At 42.4% G+C, this 27659-nt stretch overlaps 1 protein-coding gene across 3 annotated transcripts in view; it reads left to right on the top strand.

Annotated features, from left to right (window-relative positions):
* SPAG6 (sperm associated antigen 6) overlaps positions 1-26273 on the top strand; it is a 154125-nt gene extending 127852 nt beyond the window's left edge. For all 3 annotated transcript variants that reach the window (XM_040434426.1, XM_040434427.1, XM_040434428.1), the window contains 3 exons: positions 7181-7297; positions 23874-24019; positions 26081-26273. In XM_040434426.1, coding sequence (XP_040290360.1) covers positions 7181-7297; positions 23874-24019; positions 26081-26150 — 333 coding nt within the window. In that variant the 3' untranslated portion in view covers positions 26151-26273. The remainder of the gene's footprint in view (positions 1-7180; positions 7298-23873; positions 24020-26080) is intronic.
* The last annotated feature ends 1386 nt before the right edge of the window (positions 26274-27659 follow it).

The following is a 27659-nucleotide window of genomic DNA, read 5'->3' as shown; positions in this document are numbered from 1 at the left end:
CAAAACGGACAAGAATAGTAAATGCTCTGTATTTTTTGTTGGGCTACGGAATGGACATATGGATGTGGACAGCCTATGGTGAAATGAATGGGTCCAGATCCTATCCGCAAAAAAAAAAAACGCAACGGACACTGAAACAAAATACGTTCATGTGAATGAGGCCTAATCCAGTACCAGGAAAGTGTATAAGATAAGACAAGTCTCATGTACACGTTGCTTTTAAATTCCATGTGGAATTTGACCTGCTGTGCGGATTTATAAATCTGCAGTAAATTGTTTGTGCAATTATAATTTTTTTTTTTTGTAAGGATTTTACCCTTTGCATTGCAAGAACGAGATCTGCGGCAGAACCGCATCAAATCTGCACCAAAAACCACAAGTAACACAAGCAGTTTTTGATGTGGAAACACGCAGAAATCTGCACAGCTGCATCCGTTTGCAGGTACCCTAAAGAGGTTCTCCAGATTTTGTACTTTTTAACATTTGAAGCTCGGCCAGTAGCCTTCTGGTCCCTAACCTGTACTTCCAAATGGCTAGGGTCACATGTTCTGCTGCAGCCAGTAACTGGCCTCAGCAGTGACATGTCCCCAAGCAGGACAGCACTTGGGAACAGCATCTTGCATATGGCCGCTCCCAGGGAAGTTTTCAAAATAATAGAAAAAAAAATCAGTTAGTGGTAGATGGTAAAATCCATACACACACACAACCCCTGGGAATGAATAAAATTAATACACACTTTATACATATTAAATCACACACCCCCAATAAAAAAATGTCCCGTTTCTCCCAAAGAATGTATTCAGCTGAGGAGGCATACACCATCAGTGCCTCTCATCTGATACAGCCAGCGAGGGATAAGAGAATGCCACACTCCTCTTAACCTCTTTCCCCTCCTCATCCAGTGATGAAGGACCTTCAAGAAGGCGCCCCAGGACAAAAGCTGAGGCAGCCCCCCAGAGTGATCCCATATGGACCCTACCTCCTGAGGATTATCAGCCTCAAATTCTTAAGTTTGTGGGCAGGTTGATACTGTAGGCTTCACAGAAATTTATATATATTTTTTAATCTTTTTACTTTAGGATTTAATAAATGTTATGGTGGCTCAAACTAATTTATACGCCCAGCAATTTATTGCCTAACATCCAAAATCACCATTTGCTCGACCCCTGATGTGGACCCCAGTAAATGCAGCAGAACATATGACAATTTGGAGGGCTCGTGCTGCATATGGGCCTTGTTAAGAAGCCAGTAATTAAGCAGTATTGGAGGGCAGATATTTTGTACCAGACTCCAATTTACCGTATGGCCAGGACCCAGAATTAATTTAATTCGATTCTGAAATTTTTGCATTATAATGATAATGCACAGTGCCCACCCCAAAATGACCCTTGATTTGACCGTTTATTTAAAATTAGGCCAGTCCTCAACCACTTTACCACCAAGATTGCTGACTGAGGTGTACACCCCCCCCCCCCCCCCCCCCCAAAAAAATATGAATCTGCATAGACTCATTCCATTTTAAAGTAAGGTTAAAATTCTGTCAATACCTGCCCAGCAAGAGGGCAAGGTATAGCATTAAAAGGGTTCTCAGAGAATGATTTAAAATGGCCGCCACAGCAACCTTTCCTCGGATGTGAGGAGGACTGGTTGCTTCCACTTGCAGAGCTGCCTAGGAAGGTGATGGGGTGGAACCTCACTACTCATTATACTACATATTGGTGAGCTTTCCTGTCGGGCTACTCAGCCATGATGGCATATCATAGGCAGGATCACATCATTACCATCTATTGTAGAGCATTGTAGTGAGGTCCCATACCCCCCAGTCAGCTTTGAAAGTGGAAACAACCAGTCCTCCTCACATTCTAGGACAGGTTGCTGTTGGTCATTTTAAATTATTCCCAGAGAACCCCTTTAAAACGTATAATCTGTGCCAGAGTACACTCACAGGTACCAGGTTTAGCATCCTGGATTACAATAGACGTATGGAAGGGGTTGATCTTTAAGATCAAATTCTGAAAATGTACAAGGCCATTCAGAAAATAAAGGTATACAGAAAGCTGGCTGTAGGCATTGTTTAGATGGGACTGTATAATGCTTGTGTGTTATTTCAATTTTCAGGCTAGGCTGGAACTTTCCTTTAGTTTCAATAGGTGGTGATCAAGGCCCTAATTTTTCAGGAAGGGGAGGGCCCCAGTACTTCTGGAAGTTATTGTACTTTTTTGTACTAGGACAACATTTCCCAGGTGAAGTTCCCCAAATAGTAAGGAAGGGAAGGACCCCAAAAACATGCTGAATATGATACAAAAGGACAACATTTATCTTTGTGAAACCTGGTGTAGCACATATCCACGCAGTGATAATTCCGTCCTTTATCTGCCCTGTATTATTACCACCTTATTTTTCTCTGATATATTCCACACAACTTACATGTTCACTTTTCACAAACCACCACACATTGAATTCTGGAAAACTCCAGTGGGGTCAAAATACTCACCACACCCCTCAAATTCCTGGTGCGGTGTAGTTTCCAAAATGTGGTCATTTCTTGGGGTTATCACTTTAGGGTACCTCAGGGTCTCTTCAAATGTGACATGGCAGCCGAAAACCATTCAGGCAAAATATGCCCTCCTAAAGCCATATGGCACTCCTTCCCTTCTGAGCCCTGCGGTGTGCCCATACAACCATTTACGACCATATATGGGATGTTGCAATTTGAGATGAGCGAATTTCATGTTATGAAATTCGTTCACGGTTCATTTGTGGTAAAAGCAGAATTGCGTTATATATTCTGTTACCATGGACCATAACGCAATTCTATGACTGAATGCATAACGGAATGCCTTTAGAAGCGTTCCGTTATTCACTCCGTCATAATAGAAGTCTATGGCCTGCATAACGGATCCGTTCCGTTCCCGTTATGCAGGAGAGGACTCCCCCGCATAACGGAAACTCGATGGATCCGTTTTGCAGCCCATAGACTTCTATTATGACGGAATGCCTCTAAAGGCATTCCGTCTTAGAATTGCGTTATGGCCCATGGTACCGAAATCCATAACGCAATTCTGCTTTTGCCACCAAACAAAGCGTGAACGAATCTCAAAACATGAAATTAGGGAGAAAGTGGGTAACAAATTGTGGGGAGATTTTCTCCTGTTATTTGTGAAAATGAAAAATTTGGGCCTAAAGCAACATTTTATTGTAAGAAAATGTAATTTTTCATTTTAACAACAAAGTTTCTAAATTCTGTGAAAATTATTTTGATCAAAGTGCTCCCTACAGCCCTTGAAACATTTCTTGGAGGGGTGCAGTTTCCAAAATGGATTCACTTTTTGGGGGGGGTTCCACAGTAGGGGTAACTCAGTCTCTTCAAATGTGACATAGCACCCAAAAACCATTCCAGCAAAATCTGCTCTCCAAAAACCTATGGCGTGCCTTCTCTTCTGAGCCTTGTTATTTGCCGATACAGCAGTTTACCACAACACATGAGGTGATTCTGTAAACTGCAGAATCAGGGTAATAAATGTTGTGGTTTGTTTTGCTGTTAACCCTTGCTGTGTGAAAGGGAAAATCTGAAAAATAAAAAATGAAAATTTAAAATTTTTGCTTTAATTCGTGTGAAACACCTAAAGGGATAAGAATGTTTCTAAAATTAGTTTTGAAAAATTTGAGGGTTGTAGTTTCTAAAATGGGTTTCTATTACTTAAGCCCCTCAAAGTCACTTCAGAATTGAATTTGTCATTTTGAAAAGTGGGTTTTGGAATTTATTTTTTAAATCTGAAAAATTACTTCTAAAATTCTATGCCTTCTAACATCCTAAATAAATAAATAAAATGACATTTACAAAATGATGGCAACATAAAGTAGACACCTGGGGAATGCTTACTAAGGCCTCTTTCACACTTGCGTTGTCCGGATCCGGCGTGTACTCCACTTGCCGGAATTACACTCCGGATCCGGAAAAACGCAAGTGTACTGAAAGCATTTGAAGACGGAACCGTCTTCAAAATGCTTTCAGTGTTACTATGGCAGCCAGGGCGCTATTAAGGTCCTGGTTGCCATAGTAGGAGCGGGGAGCGGGGGAGCGGTATACTTAGTCCGTGCGGCTCCCGGGGCGCTCCAGAGTGACGTCAGAGCGCCCCATGCGCATGGATGACGTGTCCAATGCGATCACATGATCCATGCGCGTGGAGCGCCCTGACGTCACTCTGAAGCGCCCCAGGAGCCGCACGGACGGTAAGTACACTGCTCCCCCGCTCCCCGCTACACTTTACCATGGCGGCCAGGACTTTAGCGTCCCGGCAGCCATGGTAATCATTCAGAAAAAGCTAAATGTCGGGTCCGGCAATGCGCCGAAACGACGTTTAGCTTAAGGCCGGATCCGGATCAATGCCTTTCAATGGGCATTAATTCCGGATCCGGCCTTGCGGCAAGTGTTCCGGATTTTTGGCCGGAGCAAAAAGCGCAGCATGCTGCGGTATTTTCTCCGGCCAAAAAACGTTCCGTTCCGGAACTGAAGACATCCTGATGCATCCTGAACGGATTTCACTCCATTCAGAATGCATTAGGATAATCCTGATCAGGATTCTTCCGGCATAGAGCCCCGACGACGGAACTCTATGCCGGAAGACAAGAACGCAGGTGTGAAAGAGCCCTAATTTGATTTATCACTATTTGTTTTAGCAGAGAAATTCTGATTTAGAAAATATTGAATTGTCCAATTTTTTTTGAATATTTTTTTATAAATAAAGGTAAAACATTTATCACAAACATAAAGTACAATGTGTCCTGAGAAAAATCTGAGAATGGGAATACTTTTACTTGTTCAAGCCAAGTTATTACCACATGTCAGATTTGCAAAAATAGACCTGGTCAGGAAGGGGAGAACTGGCTGTGTTTTTTTTAAAGGATTTAAAGGCTGCGGTCACTATTAAAGGAAATCTGTCACCCGGGACCTGTCTAATCAAACTGTATGTATAGACACATAGCTGTAGTTCATCTGATTTAAAATGCTGCTTTTCTTTTGTTGACCCGAGGCTGTGTTCCCAAGTTATACTTTAAGGCTTTGGTGCAATGAGGGTGTCACGGTTGCTCTTGTTGCACCCAAGCTTCACTCCTTTCTGTGGCCGGACCCTCCCTGGCTGCTTTGATTGACAGCGCCAGGCAGAGGCAAAGCAGAGAAAGAGAGGCTGCCCACACAAAGGAGGGGGGTGCTTGGGTGCAACAAGAGCAACAGGGATGCCCTCATTGCTCCAAAGGCCTAATTTGCATATTAAGAAAAATTACCATAACTTGGGAGTCGGGAACAGAGCATCGGATCAACAAAAGAAAAACAGCATTTTAATCAGGTGAACGCCAGCTGTGTGTCTATGCAAACAGTCTAGTGTCCATGTGTCAGCCTTGTGCATTTTGGATTATCAGGATTCTGAACCCATAAGGTTCCAAATGAAGATATTTCCAGGAGTTTAAATAGAAAATAGAAAAAAAATTACAACCCCTGAATCATAAAGACAAAAAAAAAAAAAACAATAAAGGATTTTTCCTAGACGTACAAGATTGAAGCATAAAATTCATAGAAAGCATATCAATATTGTAAAGAAAGTAGCATCCCCCCCCGCCCCCCCCCCCCCCCCCCCCCCCCCCCCCCAGTGTGTCGGTGCAAGTCCAGCTATGAATGAAAAGCTTTTCACCCTGACTCACTCACCCCCTTGAGATCCCCTATAACTTCATAGAGAATTTATCCCTTTCACATGTGACCCTAATTATACTTTGGTACTAAAATAGCGCATTTTACAAGTGAAAGAGTTAAATGTGGGAATACAGGAAAATCCCAGCTGGCATTGAAGGCGCACAGTGCCCAGATCAGAGGTGTTACATTCTTCAGGGATTACAGATCCAAACGAAGCACAGCGTATGCGTAGACAGGCTGACAGCTGAAGTCGGTGGAGGCAGACGTAAAACCCATCACCTACCGCTCAGCGTAGTTATATCTTATAGCCACCACAAATACTATTACCTCCTAACAGTATTAAGGAGCATTTTCCCCAACTCTTGTCCACGGGATGTGTCTGATGTGCATCTGATTATCATTCCGTTATATGGGGCTGATCGGCAATACCAGTCTAGGCCCACTGATGATAGTGGCTGTGTTTCTGAAAAAAAAGCTGTCCCTTTTCCTAATCCTGGACGAGCCCTTTTTTAATCCTTTGTGGTCATTTCTAAGGCTGTATTTCCACTGCATCTGGCAGATTTCCCAAAGTATCCCCTCTTAAATTCAACTGTATCGCCATTTTCAGGAAATTGATACAGTTGAACACTGCAGCAGGGGCGGCAGTATTTCGGGGCCGCACCGTATTTGTTTCTGCTGGGGTGTTATTTTGTGCTGCAGTAAGGTATTGCTGGTCCCGCCTTCTGTCAATTTGGACTCTCCTACACTGCCGCCACTTTTAGGTTTTTTGTATTATTTTTTTTTCCCCCCCAGGGCCACTCTAAACTTTTCTGAACATGTGCACGTTAGGGAGGGAAAAGTGTATTAAAAATGCAAAAAAACATTAATAAACTATATTACAAAAACTGTCATTAGGGACATGTTCACAAAAATTTATCTAAAAGTTTAGTTACTCTTTTTAAGTTTCCAGTCCACCTCTAGATGTAGGCCTAATGGACACTCTTCTGGATTCCGTTGGGTGTATGGATTTTTGCCGTATACACTGGGAGCGTTCCTTGTGTGAATGCCCCCCTTTGATTTATGATTGCTGCATGCTAAGCTACGTGGCCTCCATTGGGGTTGTCATCCAGCTTTCCTAAACCTCTGAATGGCCAGTCTACTTACTAATAAAGTAATCTATCCCTTTTCTACATGATGATGAGCAGAGTGACAACCCTAGTCAGAGCTGTGACAGTCAGGTTGGTCTTCACCTAAGTATTCCCAGAAAGAAAAGATGTAGCTCATACTTGACAGAAGGCGACATTCACTGTTTATTCCTTTTTTTTAACACTTCCAGTCACTTAAGTGTTATAAATAGACATCAGACAGGCCTCAAGGGGTTAACAGAAGCCGGGGAGAAACACAAGCATGACCTGACGGTCTGAATTTGTGGAATGTAGGACCTGAATGACTGCAAATCCTTGTCATTGTTTAGGCCAGATGCCTCCTAATTTTCATTTTGTTTGTACTCTCCAGGCAAAGAGAGCCCTGAAGAACATCCTGCAGAAGTGCACCCATCTGCCTGCGCTGGAGCCCCTGCTGCACGACGCGCCACCCAACATCCTGAAGCACGTGGTGGGGCAGTTCAGTAAGGTAGGACCTAGCACCATAAGGCTGCTCGTAGGATTTGTCCATAAAACGCGGTGTTGCTCATACATCGCTTCCACTTCCAGCCAGGAATCCCGCGCTGCGTAAAACGTGTGATCCAGGGTGCACATTAAGGGATTAGGTTTCCCAGGAATTCTACGGGATTGTGCCAAAGGCCTAGTGCCTTTTAGCACCAGAAAAGTGTGTCAACATGCCCTAAGGTGCGTTCTTCTTAAATGTCCCCCTCAGAGGGCAGAAGGTTAGTATTCAATACTCTGTCAAACACAGTCCAACGCTTGGTATTTACAGGTTTCCACCCGATAGCTTTCATGTGGGAAATGTAATATTCTAGAACACGTTTCTGCCAAAGAGATTTGTCAGAACCATCAACCAACCACCTCTGCTCTTTACAGTAATAGCATTTGGCATCGGTACAAATAGCAGACATTTTATTACTAACATCTACTGACTTTATGTGGTCATTCTCATTACACCGCCATTTCCCTTCATAGCTCTTTTTAATTTCATATTTTTATTTTTGAACTGCCAACAGAAATATCTGGTAAAACTATTTTTCTGGTTTTCACTCCTTTTAACAGTTTCCCCCTCCCCGTTCAAGACCAGACATTTTCAGTTTTTTCGAAAAAGCAAGATTTTATTTTTTATTTTGCATTTTAAAATTATTTTAGCGTTTTTTTTTTTCTGTTGATACACGGAGCTTTATTTTTGTCATTTTTATTTTATTATTTATTTATTTTTTACCATTCTTTGGTAATACTAATTTGCGGACTGCAAAACACTACGGTCGCGTGAATGTCAAAGCAAGCAAAACGGAACAAGGACACAATGTAAATGTATTTAAATAAAAAAATATTAAACATTTTTTTTTCCTTTTTTATATTTTAATATAAAAAAGGGGAAAAAAATGTTTAATATATATTTTTTTAATACTTTTTTTACATTGTGTCCTTGTTCCGTTTTGCTTGTTTTGACATTCACACGACCGTAGTGTTTTGCAGTCCGCAAATTGCGGATCTGCAAAACACGGATCCCGGTCCTTGTGGGTTCCGCAATTTGCAGACCGCACATGGCCGGCAGTGTGATAGAAATGCCTATCGCGGAACAACGGATGCGGATAGCACACGGTGTGCTGTCCACATCTTTTGCAGCCCCATTGAAATGAATGGGTCCACCCCCAGTCCGCAAAATTGTAGAACTGATGCGGAACCATTGATACGGTCTTGTGAATGAGCCCTTACAGTCACCAGGGGCAGGGCTAGAAGCTGTGTTGTGTGCTGGTGATGGCATTTTTTATTTTATTTTTTAAGTTTTTAGTGTTTTTTTGTTTTGTCTTTAAAATTTATTTTATTTTACACATTGTGCACACTTTATACCTTCACATTTTTATGCACACATTTGTACAAAAAAGTCAGATTTTGGTGGTACTATTATTTACTTGTTTACAATAATATTCATAATTTGTTAGTATATTTCCATAGCATCATATTACTCAGAGCCAAGATGATTTTATGTATAAATTCATCATTGATCCTGGATTTTCTCCTTAATCTGTAACGAGTTCTTTTTCCCTTATGTAACTTTTAGTAGTGCATGAATTATAGGTGTTGTTTCGGGCCCTGTCCAAGACATAGGGAAGTCATGGGGGGGGGGACTCAGGAGCGACACACTCTTGTGGACGCAGTCTGTCCATGTATTATATGGTAGGCCATTCATTTCAATTGCTGACATGTAATACTAAATGTATGGCTGGATGCAGCTTTCGATTATAGCTGATTGTTGGTTTCTCAAGCTGCATTCGCATTAATCAGACGATCGCCTGGCCAATTTAAAGGAATATTTCTATTTTATAGTGATGTCATTTGTCTAGGATTTGCTTTCACTCTATGGTCATGGAGGGTCTGATCTCTGGGACCCCGCCAATCTTTGTTTCATCTCACCAATGTATTGCAAGCATTCATTGCTGTGCACATTTCATCTTTATTTGTAGCATTTTCATTAACCTGAAATCTGTGATGCTAGGGAGGCTCGTCCCCGTCACGCCTGCCATTGGCTGCCCCCCCCCAATACCGAATGTTTTCATTCGCGCACGGGGAGAAGCAGCAGTGGCAGTGCAGGGAGGTCAGGTAAGTATATTCAGTGTGAGGGGCCCGGGCATATGGGGGAGCTTTTTATAGTCTCGGATAACCCCTTTAACCTAGTTCAGCTTTCTACAACCACTGGCTCTTGGGTCCCCTTAATGACTCCCTGCTGATACTTTTGTAGACCAATAATACCAGAGACACTGTTCTAGTCCTCAGATTCAGAACTCTGACTGGCACTTTTTATCAGGCTATGTACCAAACTGTTGGCACATGGTTCCTGGGGGAGGGTCATATGGCAGTCCCTTAGCACAACCACCACCTGTAGAATCGTGATTATGACTAGCATTATTTCACAGTGACATTTTTATTTAATTATTTTCCTTGTTCATATTGGTAATATCAAATAGTTAATCAATGTAACACGTAACCCTTAGTTATAAGTTTTCTATTATACGTAACGTTGCGGAAGACCACCTGTTATTTTGTAAGGCTCTCAAGCTAACAATAGGTTGGGGACCTCTGCCCTAAAGTAATCTTTTTGTTTATCAGTCCAAGGTTGAGTAGGGCAGATGGAGCAGTTTCTGTAAAGCTTCAGATCTGGGAATGCTGAGGCTATTGCTTTCATTGTCAAAGGGTTGATGTAAGGAGCTTCCAGTTACATAAATGTAAAGCTGTGGGTGATATGAACTGAGCTAGTCATTGGCAATGAGCATTGAGGCACCTATAAGTATATGAAACTGTGGCAACTACTGGCGATTGACATGGCTTGCCAAGGTCGGTTAAAGCCCCTTTGTCTGAGCAGCAGTTTCCTACAAAATTCCCAATTAAAACAATAACCTGATTAATGGAAGTTTCTATAGTAATGAAATTGCTTAACATTTTAATCACCTTCAGCCTCCACTAGAGGGAGCATAGGAGCTCACTGCATACTGGGGCACAGTTACTAAAGACTGTAGTTTCATATACCAGTTTTAATCAGAGGTCTATTGGACTGGGCTGGCATGGATTTCAGTTCTAATTCATGACCCAAAGTATGGTTAAAGTGGTGTGAGCGGTAGAAAATCTGCTTGCACGAACATTTGGCACTTTTGACTGCCAGGAACAGCTTTAGTAAATGTGCCCCAGTGTGTTGTGATTGAGTTTGATAGAAAACCATTTGCAAGTCCTATGCTCCCCCTAGTGGCAGCTGCCAGCAGACAAAATTTTGTCATTTAACTAAACATTTATGCAAGAAATGTAGGGCTCATTATCAGAAAAATTAAGCTCCGGTTTATGCAAAAAAACAAAACATTTTTTATAATGCTTAAACAAAAAGGGGAAGCGGCCACTTTCATTTTTTTATCTCTGCAAAAAACCATACAATAGCAACAGATCCTTGTATATAAGACTGAGTAAAATACATAGTATTGTGGGGTGTGTCAGGAGGTAGGTGCAGCCTTCTCGGTGAATCGGACAAAGAAATGAGAAAAAGAACAAACAGCAGGTGGCGCTATACAGATACGTTTTATTGACTAACTCGTTGCCTATGCTAAATTTTTAATTACATACAGTTAAAAAGGTATTCGGGTTCAGGTGCTGGTTTGGAAAATGTACAATATTTTTCGTGGGACACCTCTTTAACAATGACAAGCAATTCATAATGCATATTAGGAAAGACTTGCAGCTTGCATGGTCGCTGTCTCAGTTGCTCTGCTATACCCTAAATCTGTCCAGTTAGCTAATGCTGCAATTTATTGAGCACCTCAGAAACTAGCTGTAGGGAAGACACATTATATTACCACATTAAAAGATACCTGTTACCTCTAGTCCAGTGATGGTGAACCTTTTAGAGACCAAGTGCCCAAAACTGCAACCAAGTACCCACTTATTTATCGCAAAATGCCGACACGGCAATTTAACCTAAATACCAATATAATATATCTTTCATGTCCTTTATCATTTATCTATAATAGATTAATAGCCTACATTTAATGCACTGCCTGTGCTGTTCATAGTGTGTCCTGGGGATGATGAATGGCAGGAAAAGTCTAAAGCATATTGCTATGCCATAGACTTTTTCCAGGGCGTGGGTGCCCACATAGAGGGCTCTGAGTGCCGCCTCTGGCACTCGTGCCATAGGTTCGCCATCACTGCTCTAGTCCATCACGGTGACGGGGATCCCTGCTTTGCATCGTGTAGTCTCTCATCGTTCTTGTTTATTGCGATGCATTTGTATATAGGGACACAGTATTCATGGCTGCTTTCAAGAATTTTGGTTGCACACAAAAAAAAAAAGAGAGAGAAAAAACCGGACACGTTTCAACCATACATTATACTTCTACTATAAAGTAATGAAAAGGCTTCCTATCAACGTGTGTGCAAGAGCAGCGAGCGTGGCTTGTCCAATTTGCAGGTAGGCCCTCAACAATGAAAACACTGTGAAGATTTAATGCTTCCCTTAACACAAAAATCTCAGCTAGGTTTCCCTTTTTTAATGAGGCACTGAAAGTTATGAACTTGAAATAATGGTAGGGCTGCTCGCATGCACACTCCACACAAGTGGAATGCCGCCTTAGGGCATTGCAGGCCATGAAATGATTTCTTTAATAAAGAAGGATGGGATATTAAAGGACTCTTTTTGTCTCATTAGGTAACGGCAGACCACAGCTGCATACAATGTTCTGAATATAACGTGAATTTAGAAAGTGGCTTTCATCCAATCTGGCTCCCAGCGAGCTTTACATTATTAGATACAGATATGCATCCACGCTTGGGGTGGAATCCCACAGCACAGTCGCGTCTCTTTTTAGTTGACTTGCTAAATTCACAAAAGGTTAATAGAGGAGCAAAAACATTTGCAGTGATCCATTAATTAACGCTCTCCAGTGCCTTTTGTTATTCTCGCCACCTATAAGCACGCGCTGAAGAACACAACTGTAATAGAAGATTTAGAAAATGCCACTCCACGCAGGAGAGGATGCGCTCTAGTACTCTATTAGCTAAGGGCTTTTTGGCACAAACCGCAATAAGAAAGTTGCTAATCCTTAAGCGCCAAATTTGCTGAAAAATGTTGACTTCTCTTGGCTCTAACTAAATTTGTAAGTGTGCTTAAAACGTGTGAGTGGTCTTCAGGTTTTCAAACAGATTTGTGAAAAATTAAGCCAGAAAATGACACAGATTTTGACACAAATATAGCAGGTGTAGATTGAATTTTCTTGCTTTTAGACTGTCCCCAAATCTATTAAAGGGTCACTGAGTTTTTAGGAAACTTTTGATATGTCCTATAAAAAGTTTTTGATCAGTGGGCGTTTGAGCGCTGAGACCACCACCGATCACTAGAGAGGTGAGAGAAGCGCTCGCATATCGTTCTGTCCCCGCTGCAGAAGACTGAATTGAGATGAGCCCATAGACTAGTCAACCCGTCTCCTGCAGTGAGAAGAGAGAACGCGATATGCAGGCGCTTCTTTCTCCTCATTCTACTGATCTGTGGGGGTCTCCGATCCCAAGTGATCGAATCTGTGATCTGAAGAGAGCAATTGCAGCAATGAATGGGGAGAGCTCTGGACCCATATGAGGTACAGGGCTGGTTCAGTTCGACTCTAGAAAGAGATTGTCATGTACTTTATATGATGCCTGATTTTTCATTTTTTACGTCAGCCATGACATAACCCTTTAAAGGGGTTTTCTGCTTTTGACAATCCCTGCTTGTTAGAAAAGCCCCCTGACAATTAGCAAATCAAAATGTGTCCCCCATACGGGAACTCAGGCTATTGACTATACTCGGTGGGGATAGCTGGCAATAGATGTTCAATTTCCCTGCAGCACACACATGGGATAATGGTATTACACAATACCCATTCAGATCAATGGGTTGTCTGTGGGACAGGACAGGTCCCCCTGCGCGAGAGATGCTCTTTGCAGCTGTTCTTGAAAAAAAGGAATCCCCCTCTATTAGAACTGAATTTTTCTAATTTGGTATATGAAAATCCATTTTTCTAAATTGAAAGACTGCTTTAAATAGGAAAATCTCTATGGAAAAAAACATCTGGCACCAGGAATAGGTATTAGTCACACACCCTCGGGGCCAATTATCTCCCAGAGGAACAAAGTACTGGACAAGTTAAAATTCAACCTTTTTTTGATCCTCTCTTTTCCCCCACCAGCAGGTGGCGATGGACCATCAGGTGGGCAGACACCTTTGAAATTAAATTGACAAAAAATAAATAACATCAATGGTCAAATTTACATCAGCCACATAGTAGTGAAGGCCTGGTGAGGAAATGCCCCTTACCCAGCTCTTGAGGGCAGCATACATTGACGCTATGGCAGGATTATACACAGCCAGTTCTACTACTCTTCCCTGTTTTTTTCCTTCTGCTCAAAGCTGAGGAAAACCAGATTGGTTTGAGAAAGAAGTGTGTTCCAGGGCTGCAATAAAAGTCAAGCAGATTTAGTGATAGGATAGGTTGTAAAATGCAGGCACTAGATAGCGAGATAAGTTGTGCTAAGGTCGTAAAGATCTAATTGAGGTATTAGGCAAATAATCAGGAGTGTGTGAACTCACAACCTTTCCTTGTGTGAAGCTCAAAGTACAGACAATGGGCTGCGGAGCTCCCAACAGCACAAGGGTTAAAGGAACAAGTCCTCTCAAGCCAGCCAAAAATACTCTGGAAGCACTCATTACTACATTCTTTCCTTCATTAGGTATAAACCCATATCTAGGCTTCTTTGAAATATGTAGATACAGGGCATTCTTAAGATTTGGTACTGTCCAGTGCACCATCACCTGACTGCCTCGCTGCAGAAATACCCACATGTCTTATAAAACTTTAAACTTTACAGTTTCCAAAGAACTTTCTTATTATCAGAGACGTATTTTTTAGGATGTGTACTTTTATATGCTTTTTGTGCTCATAAAAAGACAGAAAACTGTACATCTTTGAAGCGAATGTCTACCTCCTCAACCAGCTGCTTCCTAACATTAATTTGATAAAAGTAGGGGCCTGATCCAAAGAGGGGTAGTCCGTTTCAACCCCCGAGCCTTGAATATTGGATCCCTAGATTTGATTCATTGTATAAGTATTGTTATTTGGTGCAAATTCACCTTCTCATGATTGACTAATAACTGCAAAACAAGAAAGCTTTATTAGGCGATAATCAATTAATTAATGGGGTTGCAAACCTGCATTGTTAAGAATGAATACGTTAGGACTGATCCAAAATGACTGCAGAATTTGTTTGTTTGTAGTCTGTTACCATGGAGATAAATAGGTCTACTTAGGAAGAATAGATTTTATTTTTTATTTTTTTAGCAATCAAATTTAGATGCAATCAAAAGGTGGAAATTCTCCTTCTCTACTCAAGTCTACTCAGCAATTTTTCAGTTTCAGGGAAAGCGAGGTGGAAACCAACACGTGCAAATTCCGTTTGGCTTTTCGCCTGATCTAATAGTCAGTAAGATACAATGAGAGATTCAGTTTTCCTATTTTCAGAAGGTTTCCAAAAACGAATGCCAGTACAGCTGCTGCAGGGGTTGTCAACCAGTTTTCCAGGCCTGAATGGCAAATATACCCAATAATACAGGTCAGAGGGATATATCCAGGGGTAGACTGACCATAGACCCTACAGGGAAACTTCCCGGTGGGCTGATTCCCAGGGGCCTCCTGAACCCTCCTCACAGCTACCAGCCAGGTAAGTAATGATCTGATGCTCCTCTCCTGACTCCTGAATTCAATTGTTTTGCCACCCTGGGGCAACTGGAGTAGGACGACAGGACGTGGCACCTGGCGCTGGCTACCACAGAGGGGCAGTTTTTGGGGACACATTTGTGCTGCTGTGGCAGTATTTTGTGATGCACTGGTATTTGGCTCGGCAGGAGGGTGGTATAATGTGCCGCAATATGTTATTGCTGGACCCGCCTACAACATAGGACCATTTTTAGTCTTTTTTCCAGTGCCACTTCATTTTCCCAGCCCATCTCTGGATGCATCACTGCTTAACTTTGACAGCAGAGTAGCTTCTTCAGGATGAGAAGAAATGGTCGCCATCTACCAGAAATAGCACTAAAGGCATGGTGCTAAGCTGCAATACCAGTCACAGTCCAAAGACAAGAATGGTGCTTTCTGGCAAAAAAAAAATGACCCTTTTTACTAATCCTGAGCAGCCTCTTTAAGAAATATCTGAGCCGACTCTTTAACCCTTTTTGTGACTACCAATGCAACTTTTTACGGGGTCACTAAGGGCCCTTAGGCTGGGCTGCTGCCTTTTTACGGCAGCCTAGCCGAAGCGCTGCAGCAAAATATCAGCTCAGTGTGAAATGTTTCATCATGTACTATGTGTAAGTGGAAAATCCACGGACATCCAGGCGTCAGAACGTGACAATATTAAGAGAGGTGAGTGATGCTTTATTGGCAGTACTCCTCTCTTTCCCTTCTCTGTGCCAGCCATTGATTTACTGACATGTAGTACTATCTGGGCAGAAGAGGACCTCTTAAGTCCACGTTTCACTCTGATATTTTTCCCTGTTTTGGGAAATGTCTTTAATACCCTATGATTTATTTGCAAAAAGCAGAAAATAATGAAATTTCTGCTTGGAACAGAAGTAATGAGCCATTAGAATAGCACAGTATACAGTGTCTGGCGTGTTTTGGTCTCGCTCCAGTTGTAAATTTTTTTTATTTTTTTTCTTACTTTTAAAAGTGGAGTAAGAGACATTCTCTGGTTCTTGTCCTAATGTTCTCCAACCAACGTTCCAAGTCATTTAAATCATTTTGACTATATGTGAAGGACCCCATTGAGCCAAATGTTCATCCGATGGTAGAAAACGCTTTCACAAGCCCTAATCTGTGAAAAAAAATCCAATATAGGTTAAAAAACTGTGTGGATTTAGGATATTAGCAATGGCTCACAGCATGCCGCGCTGGAATAATGTACTCGTAACATGGGTCAGTGAGCGCCGCACAGAGGTATTTCACCAATACTGGTATTGTTTATGGGAGTGGGGTAGTGAACTGCACTTTATGTACCATAAGAAACTTCTGCTGACTTCTTGGTTCTTTAGTTGTTATGTTAACAAGTTCAGACTTCATGTCCTGCAGGCCTCGGAGAACAGAGGATTTAGAGAAGTAAATTTCCCCCTTTAGAGGGGTTATCGCACAAATAAAAAAAAAAACATTTGTAGCAATGCACACCATTATTTTATTATACTATTGACTAAATAAGTGCCTAAAACGCTGCTTTGTAGTGTAATTTTTAAAAAATATTATTATTTTTTTTTTTTTAACTAAGGCTACTTTCACATCTGCGTTTTCCCTTTTCGCTGTTAAAGGGAACCTGTTACCTCAAAAACGCATATTAAAACGCCAGCATTACCTCATAGTAGCCCCCAGTCTGTTATTAATCATATATATTTTTTTGATCCGGTAGTCTGATGCTCCATAGATCCAAAAAACAATGTTTTAAGTGCCATCAGCGCTATCTTGCCGGTCAGCTTGAAGTCCAGGTTAGCACTAACCTCCCCCTCTTTTGTTAGATTGTCAGCCTGCAGTGTGGCCGGGATCGTATAAGTCTCGCGCATGTGCGGTGCGCTTCTTGGTAAGGCGCGATCCCGTCTCCGGCTATTGCTGTTAGCCTGGATTCAGCGGTGCATTGCACATGCGCCGGCCAGTGGGAGAGCATGCGTGCAATTCCTTTACCCTCGTGAGAGTGATCACTGGCTGCAAGTGGAGATGGGATCGCACCTTACCAAGAAGCGCACCGCACATGCGCGAGACTTGTACGACCCCGGCCGCACTGCAGGCTGTCAATCAAACAATAGAGGGGGCGGTTAGGGGGCGTGCTTACCTTGACTTGAAGCAAGGAAGCCGTTGCCCCCTTGATTTCAAGCTGACCGGCAATGGTTTTAGAGACTGATTGCTATGTTAAAGATAATACAACCGGATCCGTTCATAACTGATGCAGACGGTTGTATTATCATGACTGAAGCAAAAACGCACACACACAGCCCCAGCAATTTTTCTAATAAATAACTCTGTAGGTTTGTTATGCAGTTTCTTTCTCCACTGTTTAGACAGAGATATAGCGCCATAATTCTATGAATTTAGAAGTAGGGATGAATGAATGAACGGTGTCTGGGCCATTTCAAAATGAGATCACTGTGCCAGCACCGAGTAAGGCTACTTTCACACCTGCATTAGGTGCGGATCCATCTGGTATCTGCACAGACGGATCCGCACCTATAATGCAAACGCTTGGATCCGTTCAGAACGGATCCGTTTGCATTACCATGTTCATGATAATGCAAACGGATCCGTTTTGACCTACACTGAAAGTCAATGGGAGACAGATCCGTTTTAAATTGCACCATGTTGTGTCAGTGAAGATGGATCCGTCCCCATGGACTTACATTGTAAGTCAGGACGGATCCGTTTGTCTCCGCATCGTCAGGCGGACATCAAAACGCTGTAAGCAGCGTTTTGGTGTCCGCCTCCAGAGCGGAACGGAGACAGAACGGAGGCAAACTGATGCATTCTGAGCGGATCCTTATCCATTCAGAATGCATTGGGGCTAAACTGATCCTTTTTGGGCCGCTTGTGAGAGCCCTGAAACGGATCTCACAAGCGGATCCGGAAACGCCAGTGTGAAAGTAGCCTAAGAAGGATGAAAGTTAGTCCACCAGTGAATGCAGGAGAAGGTAGATCAGAAGGTTAAACAGCAGGGAGCGTTACCAGAAAAACAAACAATTTTTATTGCATTTATATTGCAATAATACTACATTTGAAATGACCTATGCATTGCATAGTAATGCTTTCCATGGGATATACCTTTTAAGCACACATTTCAGATTATGCTTGTTTTTTCTGCGCAGATTCTCTTGCGGAAAAACGGCAGCATAATACAGTACCAGCAAAGTGTATGCGATTAGATAAATCTCATGTGCATTTTGCTTTTTCGTTACATGTGGAAATTGACCTGCCAAGCGGATTATGAAATCCCCAGCATGTCAGTTCTTTGTGCATTTCTTTTGTGCGGGTTTCACCCTTTTTAATGCAAAGGTGAGATCTGTGGCAAACCGCATCGAATCTGACCCAAAAATCGCATGTCTGCTAACAAGCACAGGAAACTACAATAAAGCCTCATTCACACATCGGTGTTCCACGGACGTGTGCTGTACGTGTTCTCCATGGACAGCACATGTCCTCCTTCATTTTAATGTGTGTATTCAGACATCGGTGTGTTAGCACGGTCCGTAGGTCCATGTTTTTAGCCCGGATGCGTGCTCTATTTTGTCCGTGTTCACCGATCCATCACACCCATTATAGTCTATGGGTCAGTGAAAACCACAGATGCCACATAGATGCCATCCGTGTTTCATCAGTGTTTCACGGATCATTAGGAAGAGATGCTTTGAAAATTATTTTTCAGCTGCACAGTGTCCGTGAAACACGAATGACAGACAGAAAAAAAACCGACACACAGACCCAACACGGATTCATCCTGAACATCTTCACGGAGGCATCACTGGCCACCTTTTCACAAATGTAAGCGTCGACGTGGACATATGAATGAGGCTTTGTGTGGATTTCCTGTTGTAAACCCCCCCCCCCTTAAGTGCGCAGGTACCCTTAATAAAACAAAAAAGCTTCTATAATTATAAGTATTTTATTTGTTTGCTTCTGTAAAGTTTTTTAAAACCTACCCGGTTTTCTGTTATAGCTTTTTTTTTTTCATAGAAAAAAAATAATAATTTCAATAGACTGGCTGTGACAATGCATCAGCAGAATACAGGCCACTGCAAATAGCTGGTCTCTGCTGATGATCGGTCTTCGCTATATTATTGGATGGTTCCCATTGATGAGGGTAACATGCCAACTATAGAAGCATAATAACAGCTGTATATGTCTTTATCCAGTTGACATGTCTAGATTCACCTCCTCTCACTGGCGGTTAACCCGGTACACGGTGCAAACATCTTCACCATTACCAGAAATCAGAAATAACCTGCATTTTACTGAATTAAAGAACATCCAGTAGGCCGGAGAACCGTCTAGTCCGTTATCAGCATAAGGTCTCATTCCCATGACGTATCCGTTTTTGCTGACTGTAAATTGTGGATTCACAAAGCACGGATACCGACCGCGTGCGTTCCGCATTTTGTGGAACGGAACATCCTTCTCCATGATCGAAATGCCTTTTCTTGTCCACAAATACGGACAAAAATAGGATTTTCTATTTTTTATTTTTTTATTTTTTTGCAGGTGCCACGGAAAGGACATGTGGATGCGGTCCACTTCTTTTGCGGCCCCTTTGAAATTAATGGGTCCGCATCTGATCCGCAAAAATGCATAATAGTTGTGGACAGAAACATACGTTCATGTGAATGGGCCCTAAGCATCAATTCACCTATGCAGTAGCACATGTAGTTCCCATGGGTGTGTATTGTGGACTCATCAACACCATGTAGAAGCTTTGTGGTGCCTTAGGGCCATCTTCAAACACAATGCTCCGTGCATTGGGGAGCGCAATTTGCGGTCCCCAATGCACGGTCAACATCTGTGCGAATTCTGCAGATGGATCCAGACCCATTCAACTTGAATGGGTCCGTGGTCCGTCCGCACCGCAAAAAAAGTAGTGCATGCGCCACTTTTTTGCGGTGTGGAAGTACGGATTGAAACCCCACGTAAGCACTCTGTGGTGCTTCCGTGGGGTTCTGTGCCTCCGATCCACACCGACCTTCCAGATTGCGCACCCATTCAAGTGAATGAGTCCGCATCTGTGATGTGGGGTGCGCTCCTCATAGTTGGTATAGCTGCGTCTGTAATGACCTGAACTATACAGTTATCACGTAATTTATCCTGCACATTGAATGCTGTAAAATGAATGAATAAATAAATAAAACAATGCTAGAGTTGCTGGTGGGTTTTTTCTTTTGCTTATCCGCCACAAAAAAAACATAAAAAACAATAAAAACATTGTATGTACCCCAAAATGATACTAATGAAAGCTACAAGTCACCCCACAAACAAAGTCCTAACACAGATCCGTAGAAAGGGGGAAAAAAAAAAAAGCTCTGCGTCTTGGGGTGTGTGATGCATTGTGCAAAAGTAGTTAAACCTAAAAAATATATGTATTTGGTGTAGCTGTAATTGTACTGACCCAGAGAGTAACGCTATTGTGTAATTTATGCAACAAAGTGAATGTCACACTCCCCCGAAAGAGTTAATAAAAGTTAATCGGTTAGTCATGTGTACTTCAAAATGGTGCCATTAAAAACTACAACTTGTCCCTGCAAAAAAACAAGCACCACATGGCTACATTGATGGACAAATAAGAAAGTTATAGATCTTGGAATGCAACGATAAAAGCATGAAAAACCGCAAAACTAAGGTGCTTCAGTATATCTGTTACTCAGGTCTGAGTCCCAGCTGCTGCAGAACATCCTAACATGTCTCCTATGCTACAGCTCTTTTTTTTTTTTTTTAAAGTGTGTGTTACCTATTAGGCTACTTTCACACTGGCGTTTCTGGGTCCGCTTGTGAGATCCGTTTCAGGGCTCTCACAAGCAGCCCCAAAACGGATCAGTTTAGCCCCAATGCATTCTGAAAGGAGGAATCCGTTCAGAATGCATCAGTTTGCCTCCGTTCAGCCTCCATTCCGCTCTGGAGGCGGACACCATTTTGATGTCCGCCTGACGATGCGGAGCCAAACTGATCCTTCCTGACTTACAATGTAAGTCAATGGGGACGGTTCCGTTTTCACTGACACAATATGGTGCAATTGAAAACTGATCCGCCTCCCATTGACTTTCAGTGTGAGTCAAAACGGATCAGTTTGCATTATCATAAACAAAAAATAATAATTTTTTATTTTTTTTTCATGGTAATGCAAACTGATCCATTCTGAACGGATACAAGCGTTTGCATTATAGGTGCGGATCCGTCTGTGTAGATACCAGATGGATCCGCACCTAACGCAGGTGTGAAAGTAGCCTTACTCGGTGATGGCGTAGTGATCTCATTTTGAAATGGCCCAGACACCGTTCATTCATTCATCCCTACTTCTAAATTCATAGAATTATGGCGCTATATCTCTGTCTAAACAGTGGAGAAAGAAACTGCATAACAAACCTATAGAGTTATTTATTAGAAAAATTGCTGGGGCTGTGTGTGCGGCAGAGGATTCAGGCAGGCAGTTCCGTTGCCTGAACTGCCTGCCCGATCAGGCAAACTGTATGCAAACGCATGTAATTTTTCTGACTGATCAGGCATTTTTCTGACTGATCAGGATCCTGATCAGTCAGAAAAATGCATTGCAATACCGGATCCGTTTTTCCGGTGTCATCAGGCAAAACTGGTCCGGTATTTATTTTTTTCACGTTTTTAAAGGTCTGCGCATGCGCAGACCGGAAGGACGGATCCGGCACTAATACATTCCTATGGGAAAAAATGCTGCATCCGGCATTCAGGCAAGTCTTCAGTTTTTTCCGCTGGAGATAAAACCATAGCATGCTACGGTTTTCTCTTTTGCCTGATCAGTCAAAATGACTGAACTGAAGACATCCTGATGCATCCTGAACGGATTACTCTCCATTCAGAATGCATGGGGATATAACTGATCAGTTCTTTTCCGGTATAGAGCCCCTGTGACGAACTCAGTGCCGGAAATGAAAAACGCTAGTGTGAAAGTAGCCTTACTTTTATAAAACAAGCTCTGCAGCACCTGAAATAACTATAAGACCTCTTTCTCACGACCGTATGGCTTTTTCAGTGTTTTGCAGTCCGTTTTTCATGGATCCGTTGTTCCGTTTTTTGTTTCCGTTTCTGTTCTGTTTTTCCGTATGGCATATACAGTATACAGTAATTACATAGAAAAAATTAGGCTGGGCATAACATTTTCAATAGATGGTTCTGCAAAAATGGAACTGATACGGAAGACATACGGATGCATTTCCGTATGTGTTCTGTTTTTTTTGCGGACCTATTGACTTGAATGGAGCCACGGAACGTAATTTGCGGGCAACAATAGGACATGTTCTATCTTTCAAAGGAACGGAAATACGGAAATGGAATGCATACGGAGTACATTCTGTTTTTTTTGCGCAACCATTGAAATGAATGGTTCCGTATACGGAACGCAAGAAACAGCCCGCAAACAGAAAAAAAAAAAAAAAAAAAAAACGGTCGTGTGAAAGAGTCCTAAGAATGATGGCAGTAACCATAGGTTCCTATGAGCTGTATAAATGCACCCAGCCTGTGGCCACGTGCTGCCATATAGTCCATGGTGACTTGTAATATTCCTACAATTTACAGTATTTATTTATTTTACACACTTATATAGCGCCATTATATTTCGCAGCACTTTACAGACATTAGGATCAAGCTGTTCCCTATCAGTATGAGAGGAAACTTGAGTACCCAGAGGAAAACACGCAAACACTGGGAGAACATACAAACTCCAAGCAGATGTTGTCCTTGGTCGGATTCGCACCAGTGCGGACCTCTGAGCCACCGTGCTGCCCCAGTCTATATAAACACAAATACAATAAACCACATTTACTAATGCCAGTGCACCTAGACATTGCCCTAAATTGTGCCAAATATTGGTGCGGTTTGGTGCGCATAGTTTTAGATAGTTCCATTGCACCTAGCGTGCCAACGGGACGTGGCTTAGTTCGAAATGGCGTGGCCTAATATGCAACATTTTGTTCCACAATTTTGGCTTAAAATTCTGCCTCAAAGTAAGCCAACCAGTAGTTGACATAGAATCGGAGGAAAGTCTCTCTATCCCTTCCCAGTATTTATTATCCAGCCTGAGCCCCTGTGATAAATCCGGTGCAGGTCTAGACAGCCGGTCTAAGCTTCGCCAACTACGGGATCAGTAAATCTGCCCCGGTGTGTCTTCTGTTTCATATCACTTTATTTTTTTTTTCTTTGCCTCTTTCTTTCCATTTTCCTGTGTGAATTCCTATAATCTCTAGTCACAGCTTGCACTTCTTCAGCTTTATAATTTGCATCCTTTCTTGCAGCCTTGCTACTTTTTCCACTCTGCTTTCTGCTGTTTTTATATGTCTCCTTTCATTTTCTTCCAGCTTTTGTTCAGCAGATTCTTTATGTCTGCGCTCTACCACCTCCTTTCATCTGCACGGTCTCCATTCTGTACCCTCCCTAACAATGTGGCCTACACAACACGACATGATAACTAGGTGAGGTCTCAACAGCTGTTTTGATGTGATGACATCGCCGGTACTTTATTACGACCGGTTCTACATTGGCAGCGTCTCTAGTTCTTTTACTGCTTTCTCATGTTTCTGAACCATAAAGCCGGGAAGCCTCAGGGTCTCCTTTCTGATCATTCAGAAATGTATCAAGACATTTGTAAATGTGTTGACATTTTCCAGCTCTAATCCAGTGCGGTATGCAATGACACCCTGAAATTAGACCCATGATAGCGCCTGCCGGTATTGTTACGTGCGGTGTTAAGATATTTTTGCTGTTCATTTACAGGTTCTTCCACACGACAGCAAAGCAAGACGGCTCTTTGTAACAAGCGGTGGGCTTAAGAAGATTCAAGAGATCTCCGCCGATCCTGGCTCCCCTCTCCAAGAATACATCAACACCATCAATAACTGTTACCCCGAGGAGATTGTCAAGTATGGAAATACCGTGTTCTTGGAAGTGTTCTTCGCAGCGCTATGGCAGATGTGTTAGTCTAGAATGTAAATGATTGTAGGCACATCTGTGGAGGCAAAATACGTTTCTCATCAGTCTAAATGGCTGATAACACGGAACAATAGATTGCATACAGCAATAGATACCTTAATGTACACATGCACCTTCAGTAGCTGTTGGTTGAGCGCTCGTTCGGCTGACAGCTACTCCTCTGATACACATGCATTCTTGGCTAAAGGGGTTGTGTCATCTCAAGCATTGGTGGTATACTGCTAGGATATGCAACCAATGTCTGATAGGTATGGGACTCACACCTATCTCTGGAACGCAGCCTGCAAAGTGGAGGAGAGCAGAACCGCAATTGCGACTGTCCTCCATTCATTTCTATGGTGACGTGCAAATTGCATCAAGCAGTAATCTAAGTAATATGGCTTTTTCAGACTTTTTTTTTTTTCTGGGTGTTTTTAGGTATTCAGTATCTATCTCCTGTGAGCTCCACAGCCTTGTCTTGGCTTACTCTTGGCAAGTGACATCACATTCATCGGTCATGAGGTCTAGGCGCAGAGTACTATCCATACCATCTCTGCTCAGATTAAATTTTTTATATACTATTTTATATATTAGTTTGGTCCATGAAACAAATAGTGTGTCCGTGGTTGCTTAGCATCCATGAACACGTCATTGCTCTCCATGTGGCCACTTTTTTCCATCTGCTCTCGAGTAAGAAATCTCTATGCGGCATATAAAATATATATATATATATATTACCTCACATGCCATTTTGATTTGTTATAATGATAAAAGTCTAAAATGTGAAATAAAAATCAGAATAATATAAAAATATTTCAGTTTGTAAAGGGGTGGCCTTGGAGCTGACAACCCCTGTGCTAAAGACCTGTGCCCCTGAACATAAAAAAGAAGACTCAGACCTGTCCTCGGTCCCACTGCTGGACTTTTCCCGACTTCTTCCAGTCCCTGCTGGACCAGAAAGCACCTGGGTCTCGTGACTGCTGCAGCCAATCACAGGCCTCAGCTGTCATATCTGCTTGACCGATTAACTCACAGCTGTGACATAGCATTAGAGCAGATGTGATTGTCTGCAGTGATCACAGGACCCAGCCACTTCCTGGTCTAGCGGGGATCGGGAATGGAGTAGCGAGGGGACTGCAGACAGGTGAGTCTCAGGTCCATAGCGTAGGGGTTGTACCTCTTTAATTATTAGTGGTAATTTACTGTATTTTCGCCCTGTAAGACGCACCTAGGTTTTAGAGGAGGAAAATAAGAAAAAAATATTTTTCATTAGACCTCAGATCAGACCTCAGCTAACAGCCCCAATCAGACCCCCAATGTTAACAAGACCTCAGATCAGACCCACAATCGGAACCCAATGTGAATGACCCCTAATCAAACCTCATATCAGCCCCCACTGCCTCTCATATTAGGCAATGGGGGCTGCTGTAGCCCATCAGCCCTCAGTATACCCCATTGCCTCTCATATTGCCCCCAAGCAGCCCCCATTGCCACATATGAGCCCCCATTGCCTCTCATATTGCCCCCAGTGCCTCATGTTTAATAAAATAAATAAACCACTTACCTCTCCTGCCCCTGGACTCCACCGCCCGCGATCTGCTTCCTCCTGCTGTCGGCTGTGCTGTGAACCGGCGCGCACAGTGTGAGGTCACAGAGCGCCCTCAAGCTGTCCGCAGCCACTGCACAGCCAACAGCCGAGGACCAGGAAGCGGTGAGTACAGAGCCTTCACCGATTTTATGTGAGATAAAATCATAACCATATGGCATTGCTTCTTTGGGAGGTTAGAGAGACAGTATATGGCAGTGTATGGGGTACCTACGAGTCCATAATAAAGAATAGCACTTTACGTGCTACCATACAGGCTCGGGGTACACAATTTTGCTGCCACAAGGCACTTTGCCCCAGGTCTGAAATAAATATTTTTTGTTTATGCAAAGTGTAATTTCTGCAGTAAATTGTCTTTTTTTAATTTCATCTATATTCATTTTTTCTTTGTTTGTTCCTGTTTCAGATATTACTCTCCTGGATACTCCCAGGCGCTGCTGGAGAGAGTGGACCATTACCAGCCAATGATTTCATGAGTTTCCTATACATATATATATTTAAATGCTCTATTTTATTACCTACATTGAAACTCTCTATTTGGAACACTATAAATATTTAATACTATGCTGTAAGAAGAAATTAAAGACATACTAACCATCGTAGCCAAGTCTCATCTGAAAGTCATGCACTTAAATTCCATTCAAAGGCAGTCATAAAAAATATAATCTAAAAGTACAGACTTATTGTAACATGTTCTTTTCATTTGCGAAGACAACAAGAAAAAACCTGCTCGTTATTGGTCATTCAGAGTTAATAAATGAGTCTCAAATCCACCCAGTAGTTTGTATCTGTAAAATACGGGGAGTAAAACGTAGAGGTATTCTGGTTACGAAAACAGGGGTCCCGTATCTCCTGTTTGAATGGAATGGCGGTTGAGCATGCACACTACTGTTCCATTCGTTCTCCCAGACAGTATTCTGCTAGCCCTGGCAGTGCCATAGAGATGAATGGAGAGGAAGCGCTCAACTGCCACTTTATTAACATGGAGGGACACTGGACTCCCACTCTCCTAATCAGTGGGGGTCCCAGCAGTTAGACCCCCACTGATTTTATAGTTATTCCTAATCCAGCGAATGGGGGATACCTTGTTACTGGAACGTCTCTTTAATTATGGATATTAATGCAGATAATTTATAAAAAAAAAAAAAAAAGTGTAAATGTAACTGTTGCACTCCACAAGATTGCATTTAACTGAATTCTTTTATTTTGACTGCAGCTGTAGTGCAATCATTAAAATTAATCAGTAGCGCTACAAAAATAGTCACCGTGTAGCCCTAGCCTTAATGCCAGTCACAGTGTGAATTAAAGGGGTTGTCTCGTTTCAGCAAATGGCATTTAACACGTACAGAAAAGGAATACAAGGCACTTACTAATTTATTGTGATTGTCCATATTGCCTCCTTTGCTGGCTTGATTAATTTTTCCATCACGTTATAGACTGCTCTTTTCTATGGTTACAACCATCTTGCAATCCATCAGTGGTGGTCGTGCTTGCACACTAAACAAAAAAGTGCTGGACTATACACAGTCCCATAGTCCCAGCCAAAAGAGAGGCTAGCGCTTTTTCCTATAGCGTGCATGCACAGCCACCGCTGCTGGATTGCAGGGTGTTTATAACCGTGGAAACTAGCAATGTATAATGTAATGGAAAAATTTATCCAGCCAGCAAAGGAGGCAATATGGACAATCACAATACATTAGTAAGTGCCTTCTGTTAACTTTCTCTATATGATAAATGCCATTTGCTGAAGTGAAACAACACATTTAAGGCTACTTTCACACTTGCGTTCGGGGTTCCGCTTGTGAGCTCCGTTTGAAGGCTCTCACAAGCTGCCCCGAACGCATCCGTACGGCCCCAATGCATTCTGATTGGATGCGGATCCGCTCAGAATGCATCAGTTTGGCACCGTTTGGCCTCCGTTCCGCGGACACCCGAACGCAGCTTGCAGCGTTTTTGTGTCCGCCTGGCCGTGCGGAGCCAAACGG

The sequence above is a fragment of the Bufo bufo genome, chromosome 5 (assembly GCF_905171765.1).
Source record: "Bufo bufo chromosome 5, aBufBuf1.1, whole genome shotgun sequence".
Lineage (NCBI taxonomy): Eukaryota > Metazoa > Chordata > Amphibia > Anura > Bufonidae > Bufo > Bufo bufo.
The sequence above is the reverse complement of the archived record's forward strand: the minus strand, read 5'-3'. Positions and strand labels throughout refer to the sequence as shown.